The sequence below is a fragment of the Protopterus annectens genome, chromosome 3.part0 (genome assembly GCF_019279795.1).
Source record: "Protopterus annectens isolate FY-2018-M chromosome 3.part0, PAN1.0, whole genome shotgun sequence".
NCBI lineage: Eukaryota > Metazoa > Chordata > Ceratodontiformes > Protopteridae > Protopterus > Protopterus annectens.
The window spans coordinates 480769741-480784269 of NC_056731.1; the positions used below are offsets into that span (position 1 = coordinate 480769741).

Below are 14529 nucleotides of genomic sequence, written 5' to 3' on the forward strand. Positions count from 1 at the left end.
AGTAAGCCACTTCCTGTTAAGGGAATGAAACCATGCAGGTGCTATAATCACCATTTTTTCTAACTATTGCTAAAGATCTTATGAAGCTGGTTTCCTTTATTTTAATATATTGTTCTCACAGAATTTAATGGTTGTAATTGCTTTGTTTCCATCTCATGAAGTGAAACCTTGTATGGTGCTTTTTCCTCTTATTTTTTTATGAAGTATATTTTTAAAAGAGAGAAAGGGAAAAAAGTTTAGCACGGCATAGTCTGCTGACTATAGCTTAGTTATTGTGTTTTGTGGAGTGAAGGACATTACTACGGCATTTGCTGCAACTTGGGGATGTATTAACTGTGTCACAAATACTCATGCTAGTGTCGGACAGTAGAGGAATTGTTTGCTTGAGAAGTGCTGCTGTTTGGGTTTTTTGCAGGATCTTGGCAGATAAGGTGAGTTTTTGTTTTAGGATTATCTATTTCCTTGTACTTCTGTGATAGATGGTTGTGTTGTTTTTGTTATTTAGGTGTTGAGAAGAGGTTTGAGAGTGGTGGTTGTTGTGGATTTGCTTGTCCTGTTTGTTTACGGTTGTTGGTCTGTGAAAGGATGGCTTGTATTCTGACGATGGTACAGGTTTCTTGATTTGTTGGGAAGTTGTTGGTCTATTGTCAAGCATGGATCCAACCTAGGTTGGGGTGTCTTTGTACTCTGTTTGGGACTGGCTTTGGTGGAAGAGAGCTTGAAATGTTTTTTTCCTTTCCTTTCTTGTCTTTTTTTTTTTTATTTCATATGTGCTTTGTACAATCTGGTTTGTGTGGAGCCGGGGTGAGATGGCAGTTATGTAATCCAAATGGTTTGAGATGCTTCTTGAGAATGAGATTAGGAGATAGATGTGCATTGTGGCCTGTTCCCATTGTTGCCTTATTTTCGGATGAAGTGCACATTTTGCCTGCTGGGCCTTTAACAGTTTGTTCCCATCTTCATTTACCCTTTTCAAGACATGTTTGTATTTGTCAGACTCCTTTGTCTCGATTGTCAGTATGCACATGTTGAGATGCATGTGACAAAATCAGTAGTACTGCGAGGACAAACAGAAATTTAAAACCAGAAAAGAATAAGTAGGACCGCACATTTTGAGTGTTGCCTCGTTAACGGAAATGTACCGAGTAACCTACCTATGAAACAAAGACACGTATAATGTACAGCTAACCACTTGAGTATGTAATAGTTACATATTTCCCCAACTAACCATGCAACAATTACAAATATAATCATATATACCTAATACTCCAAAGTATGTAACAGTTCCAGATATAATATATGTCTGGCACACCTATGTAACTGCTACACATTTAATAAATATGTAACCTCGGTCTGTATACGAATTATGCATACCATAATATACACCAGTGTCATCTAACTGAATGTTATACATATAATACTCAACTAATCCAATTGTGTCACAATTACAAAAAATAACCATATATTCCTAACTATTGAACAATTATACGTATCCTAATGTGCACTAACCCCATCTAACTGTACAGCAGTTATAGATATCATAATGTATACCTAACTCATGTGTTCACTTCAACTTAACCCAACTACTGTGCATCAGTGATGGAAGTCATAACATACATCTAATCTATATTTGTAACAGTTGCATACTTCATAGCAGCTACTTAACCAGCTTAACTGTGTAACAATTACACAGATCATAACATGCACCTAGCCCACCCATGTTGCAGTTAAAGATTTTATAACATGCAATACATGCTTAACTCTCATTTATGACAATTACACATATAATACATACCTAACCCACGTATGTAGCAATTACACACATCATAATGTACAAGTGCACCATCAATGTGCCAGAATATATGTAATTAAACACCTATGCATGTAACAGTTACACAAGTAATACATGCATAACCTACCTTTGTAACAATTATACATAATATATACCTAACCTCATCTGTGTAGCAGTCATTCATACCATTATATACACCTAGCCCACCTAAAGTGCACAGTTACATACATCATACAAATATTCATCTTATGTCATAATACACATTTAACCTACCTACGAAATCATTCCACATAGCATAATATACATTTACCTCACCTAACCAAGCAACAATTACAGATATATTGTACAGTCAACAGTACCACAAATCATAATTTATGCCTAGCACACCTATGTAACTATTGCACAAATAATCCTTACTTAACCCCTGTCTGTATACCACATATGCATACCACAATATACATATAACGCACCTAATTTTCCAACACATACCAGTATTCACTAACCCAACTGTCATAATTACACATGTAATAATATACATATAATCTACCTAATTCATGAACGATTACATGTATCATAATATACACCTTACCCATCTATTTATTTATACATAACCCAGTTACTATGCAGCAATTATTCATGTCATAAAGGACATCTAAATTACCTGTGTAGGAATTACCTGTATAGGAATTACGCACATCGTAATATACACCTAACTGACTTAAATATGTAACTGTAAACAGACTATAACATGCACCTAACCCATCTGTGTAACAATTACAGATTGTATAATATACACCTATTCATTCTAATAGTGTAACTGTTATACAGATCATAACATGCACCTAACCCACCTGTGTAACAATTACAGATTGTATAATATACACTTATTCATCCTAATTGCACTTAAATCAAATAATTATGTAACAGTGACATATACCATAATATACTCAAAATATACGTCTTAATACATAGCATTCACACATATGATAACACTGGCTTAACCCACTTATGTAGCATTTAAAGGCATTATAACTAATACCCAACACTCCTAACTGTGTAACAATTACTTGTATTATAGTATACATGAAACCTACCTATGAAACAAACACATGTAATACAGCTAAATACCCATGTATGTAATAGATACTTCATACTATACATCTAACACACAGTTACACTTATCAAAATGTACACCTAACCCATGCATGCAACAGTGCCATCTATCATAATGCAAGACTTACCCATCTAAATGTGAAGAGTGACACATGCCATAATAAACACTTATAACTCCGCTAACTGGCTTGCAGTTGTTTCTATAATAATGTCCATCTTACTCATTTACCTTTCTTCAGTTATACATGTAATCTTAAATTTCCATGTCACCAATGTAACAGTTACACACTCAATATACATCTTACTCATCTAGCTACACATAACTCAGATAGTTATGTAACAATGACACAAACCATCATTTGCTCTTAAGCCCATAACTGTTTAATGTTTCTTAATACGCACCAAACCTCCCTATATAATATTTGGTTTACTATTGAAATGTCGAAATAAAAAAAAAAAACGGTACCTAACAGCGAATTGTTTCCCATTGTCAAAAATAAACTGTTAATGTTGAAAATTTTGACAACGACATTTTACGGCATTAACAACAATGCCACCTTTGCTGTAACTCCCTAACCCCTAAACCTAACATCCCGTTTACGTAGGGGGGTCTGCGCCCCCACCCCCTAACTAAATATTCCAACTCTGAGATCGCACTACAGTGAGGGAAGGGTGTATTTTCCTAACCGCACTGTACCGTGATCCCTGTACATAATCGAATGTTATATTTACGAATGCACAGTACATTCGCAAATATACAGTTCGATTATGTAGCTTGCACACACATGAACTGTTCGAACATCTGTAGTTCGAATAAGTCATAGGCGTACAATGCTACACTGATATTTCAGTGGTAAACCTAATATTGTCTTGTATCATAATTACCCCAACCCTCCTAAGTAGCAGTTATACATATCATAATACATACCTAGCATACCTGTGTTAGTAACTACCAACATCTCCTACATCTGCCACTTAGCTATTGATTTGTAACATTTATACTCATTATAATAAACCTCTAGTCCAGCTATTTCACACTTACACATATCATACTGTGCATCTAATTCACCTATGTAACAACTACAAAATCATACTGTACATCTAGCCCACTTAACTAGTGATATAATAGTTATGCATCATATACTATAATTGTAAACCTTATAACCATGTAAGACTAACAAATATAATACACATCCACAGCATCTATGTAACTATTGTATCTATCATAATATACAGTAACTCACGCAGTTACTACTAGCCTACCTTATCATATATATGTGTGTATGTATATATATATATATATATATATATATATATATATACGTACCTAACCCACTTAAGTTGCATATATTTAATGTACACCTAACCCAGCACCTGAACAGCTGTACATATCATAATCTACACCTAGCCCACCTAGTCTGTTACAGGTAAAGTCCTAATTATGTCACATAAGTTATCCAACTGCTGCTGTGTTGCATAGAGAAGCAAACCCTTAGTACAACAGCCAAACTCTATATCCTACAAAAATCTTCAGCAATGCAAAGGATATTAAGATTATTTGCAAAAAGCTTTTGCAACAAGGTAGTAAGATTCCCATCCAAAATGCTTCAGCAAAGACCATGTGTTGTAAATATTCCTAAAAACATGGGTGCCATCACATAGCCAATATAAACAGTTTACTAGTTACACCTTTTTACACAAAAGATAAGGAAGGGGGTGATATTACAAATAGTACAATAAATGCAGCACTTCCTCTGAGCAATCACCTTCAGTCATTGCTAGACAGGTTTTTCTACTTTTATTGGCAATAGAACAAAAAAAATGGTTGCTTCTCTATAAAGCCAAATAAACCAGCAAGTCTCCTCCCAGAGACAATGAACTGGTTTCATAGAATCATAGACTATACAAGGTCATGTGGCCATTTAATGCTTGCCAGTACCCACCCTTAAACCTTAACTCCTTTCAGAGTGATAGGCAAGTCATATGAGTGTGAATTTATGAATGCCCACCCAATTGTGTAATTCCTTCTTAAAGGAAGATAGTTTATCACATTGCTTGATCTGGAGAACATGTTCATTCCAGAGAAGGATTAGTTATTAAATGACAAATTTGTCTTTCCATGATGATTTGTTTATTTGCTAAAGCAGGTTTAAATCTCTAGTTCTAATATTCCTATATTATTTAATTACTGGAGAAATAAGAGGTCATGGACTGCGAGATCACCAATGGCCCAAAAGGCAAGGCATAAGGAGTCTATAGGGCACTGAATACAAGGACAAGGCCTCCAACCTCTTTTGGTAGCTCATGTTCTTTAGGGCCATGAAACTTTTTAATGACAAAGACCTTTGGGGTCTCTCCCGCTGATTGATGTGTTTAGTAAGATGCATTCCAAAGGGGTCATTGTATTTGATGATGCACCTAGTCAGTGCAGAATACAGAGGGGTAAGAATGACTTTGTAACTAGAAGAAATAGTCTTTGTGATCACCTGTGCTAGATAGAAGGCTTTCCTGACCACGAATGCAACATGATGATCAAAGAAGAGGCAGTTATTTCTGACAACTGTACTATAGTACTCATAACTTTTGTTGATTTCAATATAACATTCAACCTCATTGTAAAATATAACTTGGATAATAACATTCAGTCAGTAGGATTTCCCTAATCCGTAACAAGTCCAGCTTATTAACATCCCAAAGCAGAATTAAGAATCTACTTCACTTTTCCTCAGTAAATATAACCACAGAACAGTATCACCAGTGGAATCATCCTCAATCATCTTAGAGACCACACATCTACCTTTACTGTTCATAAAATAAACTATCTATGGGAAGAGTAGACTTTGAAATTTTGGAAGTAGAATAAATTGTTTTTGTAAACTGAGACAAGAACTTCTCATCTGTCACCTAGTTCTGCCTAATCTGGCTAACAACATTCATAGGTTCACAAGTAAGTGCTAGGTTTACTAATTTTAGGCCATTTTAAGCCTATCCAATTTACCTTTTGGTGGTTGAATTAACCTATCTGATCTTGTGTTAGATTTGCCTTACCCATTCCATGGTCAGTAATTATATATTTCTACTAGTTATAATAACTGGGATCATACCATAGGTTTTTGATTGTCCATTCTGTATTCCAGATATTCACTAACAATTCTACCTCAGCTGATGGAGAAACCTGCTTCAGTCAAATTTATTACAATGAAGAATTCAGCATTACCCTAGAGAGAAAAGACTACATGAGAATTTATGAAATTTCAGACTTAAAGATTCAGCTTGGTTAATGTATAACATTCTAAGATTTATAATTTATTTTAATAAATACAGAGATGCCAGAAATAATTGTCAAAAACTGTTTTGTCAGGCAAAGAAAACTGCTATACTAAACTACATAAAATAAAGAAACCAAGAAAAACATACAGTAGGGACAGTACCATCAGTCTGCCAACTCACAAAAACACAAGAAATATATTTGTAAACCCATCGTCTAAAAGTCCCAAAATAACTCGTCTCTTACAGAAACAGGCTACGTGCAACCAACTACAGTAAAATAAACTTTTCCTCAAACAAAAAGAATGTGGATCACCCCCAATAGGCATGAAGCTTCAAACAAGAAATCTTCCCACTGATATGGAAACAATCCCAAACTATTTCTTTATTTGAAGGTGGAGAACATAAAGTTGGAAAACTATTGACCTAAAATTATAGCTAAGTCTCTCAAAGATCATGGAACGAATAGTTTACATTCTGCTAAAAGATTACCTCAGATTTCACAATCTGCTGATAACAACCCAGCATGACTTAAAGCAAGGATACAGCGTACACACATTTGTCACTAAATTAGCCAAATGCATAGCTAACAGCTTTGATATTAGGCCCCATTTCTGGAGTTCTTACAGATATTTGGTGTTGGTAGCTAGTCTTCTCTGTCATAGATTCCAGTCACTTCACTGAAGCTACGTGTAATGTTATGATTAAAAGCTGTCTTGGCAATCCAACACAAGCAGTTGTGTTGCAAAACACATCACATAGCTTTATGTCTAATATTGAAGTTCCGCAAAGCAAATCACCCAGTACACAGATGACTTGTTACTTATTTGCAGTACAAGTTAGATAAACATGTTCACCTCTGAAACACAGACCTCACTCAGTAACCTAGTACCTTGCGTACACTTGAGTATACTAATAATAAAGTATATACTTCGCAGTAAATTAAAAGAAAATAAGGCATATTATGTAGATATCACCACTTACACTAATGGACATGTATCCGAAAATAAGAAAAGTGTAGCTGAATCATTGATACAATGGAAAGACCAAGGTACAGATAAACCAGAAAGCTATCATTTTGAGATCACACCAACAGTAGAAGAAAGGATGTGCTAAAAATTAATAGATACCTACTGTGAAAAACAAAGCTAATTGTCATTAACTCTCTCATCATGTTTTGCAACATTATAGCAACTGAAAACATGCAAAAATTTAGTATATTAAAGTAGATATCAGCCTTCTACTGTACTGCTAAATTCACTATCCGTCTTTAATTTCAAACCCACAATTGTAAAATAATGTCCAAGTTAAAACCAGGCAACCTTAAAATAAAATGATATATACATACTTAAATTTACCCATAACTTATTTTTCTAACAGGAATGCCAAGCATTAAGCCCCCTACTTTCAAATCAACTAACAAATCCATACTTGAGAAAAATGTAGCATAAGGGCTAACAGCAGTGAGTGGTACATAACTGTCCCTGGAATCGATACATACTACCCCTGAAAGTTGCATCAGCTATAACCTCAAAGCTATTCTAAAAGCAAAACTGTGTAATTCCAATGCACTGCAACTCACATCAAATCACTTGATGGTCATCTTACAGCCTGTGTATAATACATTTCTTCTCTTTCTTTAATGTATATTTCTAGATCATACCACTAAGAACTTGTATGGGCCTGCAATTTGTTTATGTGCTCATGTATTTTATATATTTGATGCCACGTTACAAATATTTAAAACAATCACTTATAGATTTGATACTAATGATAAAACTAATCAAACACTCTAATTTTACAGCCCTGCACCTGGTTCATGGTGCATGTGAGGATGCTCATTTTTGTTTTAGTAATGGGGTTATGGAGGATACTTTGTCCTTTTAGAGCTGAGGATTATCACCATCTGTTAACAGTTGTCATTTTGCTATACAATGTGTATATGGTGTTTTTCATGTCCTTTATAGTATAGATAAGACATGGTCTAAAGTCATAAGGAACTTCACAGTCATTTAGAATTTTGTTGCTGATGAAAGTAAAGTTGTGTAAGTAAACTTAACATAATCGTAGATGCTTGAATGGTCAATGCTGCAGACGTCTTGGCTATATGGGTTATGTCCTGCACAGGATATAACAGACAGCTTTTAAAGCTTCAGGGCACCTTCCACATGCCCAGACTAATAGTCAGCTTGCGCTGAGCTAACTAAAAAGTCAGGTTTGGGTGTCAAGCCCTTCAGAGCATTCCTACCAACAGAGAAAAGGAGGCTAAACCCTCAGAGGACATTGCAAGGAAAAGAAAAACAAATACAAGTCCACACCCTGGCATAAAAACACACAAAAAGCAAGGGAGTTGGACTGTAGCAGCAATCATTTGAACATGTACGGTTACAGCAAATTTACATAAACTAAACTATGTTCTTCGTATTGTTCACTGCTGCAGTAGCCTTAGCCATATGGGTAGATCACCATAGCTCCAAATAACTGGGAGGTAGAAGGGGAAGGGTCCAGGATGCCTAGGGAATGGTCCTAGCAAAGCCTGTCCTAGAAGGAATCTGATTAGTAATGCTTTGTAAAAGTAGCACAGAGAAGAAAGTTGCTGCAGCTAGAATACTACTAGAGTCTAACCATTTCCAAAAAGCCAAAGATGATGCCAAGACCCTGGTAGAGTGAGCCTTCCCTGCCTGAAATAGTTTTGTTGTAGTTAGAATAAAATAGCTAGAGACAGCCACTTGGAAATAGCCTGCTTTGATCCAGGTTGTATCTTCTTACAGTCACAAGAAATGAACAGATCAAAATTTCTGAAATATTTTGTTCTGCCAAGATAGCACCTGAATTGTTTGTTGATATCCAGTGTATGAAAATTCCTTTCTCCCTCATTTTTTTGGTTCTGGAAAGAAAACAGGGAAATAGATAGACTGGCTGTAGGCAAAGTTTATTTCCACTTTAGGCATAACAGTTCTCAAAGAAACTCTCTCTCTCTGGAAGATGCAATAAGGGTGACCCACTGTAAGAGCCTGGACAAAAGAAAGTACCACTGTTGCCTGGGCTAGAAGGGAGTCACCACATTGATCTTTGGGGAGTCCTTCTTAATCTTCAGAAATTCCCTGGATATCAGTGTAATGGTAGAAAAGCATACAGAAGCATTCCTGTCCAAGGAAAAAAAAATCAATCCTCAAGGCCTTTTGCATGGAGTTCTGGAACTGAATTTTGTCAGCCAGTTGTTTAGAGAGGAAGCAAAAAGGTCTGCCTGAGGAATTTTCCACAGATAGATCAGATCTTGGAAGGCTCCCTTATTAATTTTCCATTTCTGAGGAGCTGCCTTGGTCCTGCTCAGCTTGTCTGCTATACAGTTTTGTTCTAACAGTATGTAAGATGCCCATAGAGTGAAACTCTGCTGTAAAATTGTATCCCATGCTAACATAGCTAGTCTGAAAAGGGGGTAAGATCTGGATTCCCCTTTCTTGTTTATGTACCATATCACTGTGGTATTAATATGTCCCAAGGACCACATATAACTCAGACAGTTAAGAGCATTTATAAGAGCTAGCATCTCTTTTATGCTTGTGTTTTGTTCTTTCTTGCCCTAAAGACCCTGCACTTCTGCACACTTGGACACTACTTCTTATCCAGTGTCTGAGGAGTTTGTGGTAACTAACTGTTTTGGAGTTGGAGGGTAGAAGGGGAGAACTAAATTCTGAGAAATTTGATGTAGATTATTTCCACTTAAATGGAAACTGAAGCCAAAATATTCCTCATTCTTTCAGAATTAGTGAAGATAAACTTCAACATATGAGGTTGACAGTTTAGAATTAAATAAAAACAAAATTCAAGAAGCATACACTTTTCCCCCAAACTTATCAAAAGCCCTACCATCCTTATCAGAAAGAGAAGTCTTAAAATTAATAAAATGTTTGGCAGCAGCTGAATTATATCTGTTGGGTCAGGTCTGGGATTAGTGTATGTTGTCTTAGGCTAACTGTTAGGAAAACTGCAGGCTGTGGCAAAACCATTCTCCAGTGCTGATAGCAGTGGGGGGAATAAGTGATGGTTCTGGAAACTCCAGTTCAAGCAAATTATAATATTTTCTTAGGGATTTCAGAAAACGCACTGAAAGCATTGGTTCATCCTGGAAATAATGTCAGAAAATGAGAATTCCTTATAGGGAGAATCAGATATCAAACTCTCCTCAGAATCTGAATCAGAAATGTGAGGATAAACAAAAATCCTTCAGAATCCTCTACAGATTCCAATTCTTGAACCTCTTTAGGGAAAGAATAATCTCTCTTTCTTGCATCAGAAACCACCTTACAAGAAGTGTCAAGTTCCTGCACAAAACCTTGAGCCAAGCCCAATAAAGTCCTCCTGTCCAGAGTAACTGATATGAGAGAAGATACATTTTCAATTTCCTATTTTTGACAGTAAAATTAGGGAAATCAAAAACCCAGGGTTGCAAGGAACAGCTTCCTCAGGGATGTGCACAGCGTTCTAGCTTAGCAGGGGCACATTCCCTGCCCCTTCTCAAAAGAATGAAGAGTCATGATTCTCCCTTTCCCACTGAGTGGACACCAAGAGCTGCAGAAGATATGGCAATTCCCAGACCACGATGGCTGTATGGACTACAACAGAGGGATCCAAAGAAAAAGATGTAGTCTAAGGAATTAGCTTTGGCCACAACCGAATCACCCGCCTGGACTAAGGCAAATTACCAGCCTCCTGTGGTGGCAAAGAGTGTTCAACAATTGTATTTCTTTTTGTGGCTGCAAAAATGTCTGACTGAGGGACTGATAGTTTGTTCCATGGTGAAGCTGAAAATGGTGCTCATTTCCCATGGAAGCTTAGCAGCAATAGCCGGTGAAACAGGAAAGTAGCAAAAAAAGTAACTTTTACCACAAAAGTAAAAAGTGTGCTTCCATTTAAAAGTAGATAAGTCACAAGACCGTCACACAAAATATTTTTTCTGAACATAAATGTACTTGTTTCTCACAAAATGTTAATAAAAACAAGCAAAAAATATGGATGATTTTTCCCTGAAGGGAACTTATCTGTCTAGCAATTGAATTGTGTTAGTGCACAAATGTTCTTCTCAGCAGCAAGAAAGCTCTGAAGGGCATGGCACTGAAACCTGACTTTTTAGTCAGCACAGCATTAGCTAACTAATGGTTTGGGTGTAAGGAAGTTGAACTGAAGCTTTGGAAAATGGCTGGTTGTTATATCCTATGCAAGATGTGATCCATATAGCTAATACACCCCCACCCTCTCCTGCAAACATTCTACCCTTCACTATCACTCCTCCCTCCTTCCCATCTACTCACAGTCTATCCTTCAGCTCTTCTCCTACCCCAACTTCCACATCATCCTTACCATCCTCCAACTCTCTTTCTCCACACTCAGGTCTATTTTCACTAAAACCAATACCCACTTCTACTATAAAGAAACTCCTTCAGAAATTGAAGCCATGTACGAATGCACCTGATAACATTCCCTCTTACTTCCTAAGTATAGCTGCTGAAGCAATTGCCTATCCTATAAGCATTCTAATTAACCGTTCCATCCATGAATGTACAGTGCCCCAACTCTGGAAACAAGCCTTCATCATTCCTCTGCATAAAGGTGGTAACAACTGTAATGTCAACAACTTCCGACCCATTGCTATCCTGTCCCCCATTTCTAAACTCCTAGAAAAGTGTGTCCAACTCCAACTCTTACCACATCTCTTAGATAATAACCTTCTAACCCCTACTCAACACGGGTTCAGACCAAATCATAGCACTATGACAGCCCTACTCTCCTATCTTGAGACTGTTAATAAAGCATGTGACTCTGGCCAAATTGTCTCCACCCTACTACTTGACCTCTCTAAAGCCTTCGATACTATCTCACACAGCCTGCTCTTAACTAAACTTTCAAAACTTCACCTCTCTTCCTCCTCCGTGAACTGGTTCTCTAGCTATTTATCAAATAGATTCCAAGCTGTAAAATGGAAAAAGGCCACTTCCTCCTTTCTTAGTACCCCTACCGGAGTTCCCCAAGGCTCCATTCTTGGTCCCCTTCTTTTCAATATATTTATAAATGACTTCCGCAAATCCATTCCATTCTCTAACATCATCCAATATGCAGATGATTCTACCATTATCTGCTCAGATACATCTCCCTCTATGCTCCAAAAGCTTACACAAGAAGCTTTTTCAATTACTGAACATTGGATGAAAATAAACCACCTAGCACTCAATGCCTCCAAAACTAAACTAATGGTATTTACCCCCTCAAAAACTACCCCTTTCGATATGAACACATTCTCTATTACTAGCGAAAATAACTCATCCTTGTAACTGGTGTCTGAAACCAAGTTACTTGGTGTCCAAATTGATAACCAGTTTAACTTCAACTCCCATCTACAACTAAATATCAAAAAAACCCATCAAAAACTAGGCATGCTCTATCGTCAAAATCAGTACCTCACATGCTCCTCTAAAATCACTCTCTCCTCTTCTTTTCTTATCCCCTCCCTTCTCTATGGAGCTCCTCTGCTAACCAATCTTCAGACCTCTCTAAAAAAATAACTTTCTTCCTGCTATAACAAAATCGCTAAGTTCGCAAACGGCCACAGGTCCTCCACCCACCACTGCACCTCTCTCCAAAAACTAAACTGGCTTGAGTTACCTAATCAACTCAACTACACTCAGTTAACTTTAGCCCACAAGCTCATTCTCAACCCATCTCTCTGTCCCTCCCTGTCTTCCGCCTTCAGGATGCACCTACCCAATAGGGTTTTAAGGTCTAACAATCAAAACCTATTAGAAGTACACAAACCAACTCGTCCTCCAGGCAAAAACTTACTATCCTTTAACCTAGCTCGTCTCTGGAACTCACTCCCACCATCGATTCGCACTACTCTCAATCATAACATGTTTAAAAAATCTCTTCATATGTATCTAAGGTCCCAGTGGGAATGCTCTTGCTCCCACCCCTCATAAAAGGCCAAATGGGAATGCTCTTGCTCCCACCCCTCGTAAAAATATGGTATTTACATCTTCCTTCACACTCATGTTACCTGATTGTACCTTATAAGCTTATGTTCCTTACAAAATAACCACTCTGTATGTGTAAAGTAACATCACTCTTCTCTAAACAGTATTGTTTGAATTCCTAAAGTTTTGAGTTTTTTTTTAAATATTTTGAGTATTGTTTGTATGTTTCCTGAAGTTTCAAACTCATATGTTTGTATCTTGTACTATTGTATTATTGTTATTATCATGCTATTGTTTGTACCTAGTTTGTTTTGTTTTTTGGAGTTTTTCTCCCCAGGACTCCATTGAAAACGGGTTCTTTTTGGCCCAATGGACTATCCTGGTAAACCAACTGCAAATAAATAAATAAAATAAAATAAATAAGGCTACTGCAGCAGTGATCAATATGAAAAACATTAGCATTTACCCTTAGATTATATTTTTTGTTTTGTTCAGGCAGAAGCACTTTTAGGAATAACTAATGTATGTGAGTAAAACTACTGCAATTAAATTTTCTTTTTAAAAGTTTTATTCATAATGCAATTTAGGGAAACATAAGAAAGCAGTAACTATAAGTGAATAAATTTATTGCATCATCTTGTGTTTTATTGCAGAGGAGAGCATTAAGGATGGCTTCAGAGAAACTACGAAATTACTCTTCATTTCCAGCAAATGTAGCCCACCACACACCTGCTAACAGAGTGAACAGACATATCAGCCGTTTAATAGAGGCCCGACAAACTGAATTTGAAATGACAGACTTCAATTTTGTTTCACTAACTTATAAATACTCCACACGCGAAAAACAAGTAAGATGGAACCCATCCAATTCATTAGTATGACTCTATGTAAGGTGCATACAGTTTGTGGAATATAAAATATGTTGGCATGTACTTTCATATAGTTCTACATTCCAAATTTACTTTTTTTTTAGATTATTGTGTTATGCACTGTACAAATATGCAATTGACAGAAACAGAAACACTTCCAGAAAATCAGAATACAGTATTTACTAGTTGTTGGAAGTTAATTTATACGAACTGGTCAAAAAGAACACCTTATAAATAAAAGTATCTTGTGCAGAGATTGTGTTATGTACATTAACTGAAGACCAAAGTTTAAAAAAACTGAAAGCTACGGAATTCTCCTGTATGTACTTGTTCAAGCTGTCATTTGTCAGTCAAGACAGTTGGATGTGAAATGGTTTGACTCTAGATTTACTAACTGCTGAGATATTGTTAATAAACTGGCTGAATTGTTTAAAATAGTCATTCAGACATATTATTATATTTATTTATTAGATCAGTATTCCATAACCTTTTTTACAAAAGGACATTTTCTTGATGTTGA

General features: G+C 36.5%; 1 protein-coding gene across 1 annotated transcript in view; it reads left to right on the forward strand.

Annotated features, from left to right (window-relative positions):
• The window catches only part of ADCY1 (adenylate cyclase 1), a 1911278-nt gene that overhangs the window by 1353028 nt on the left and 543721 nt on the right, over positions 1–14529 (forward strand). The window contains exon 10 of the mRNA XM_044065602.1: positions 13794–13988. Within this exon, the coding sequence (XP_043921537.1) occupies positions 13794–13988 (195 nt within the window). The remainder of the gene's footprint in view (positions 1–13793; positions 13989–14529) is intronic.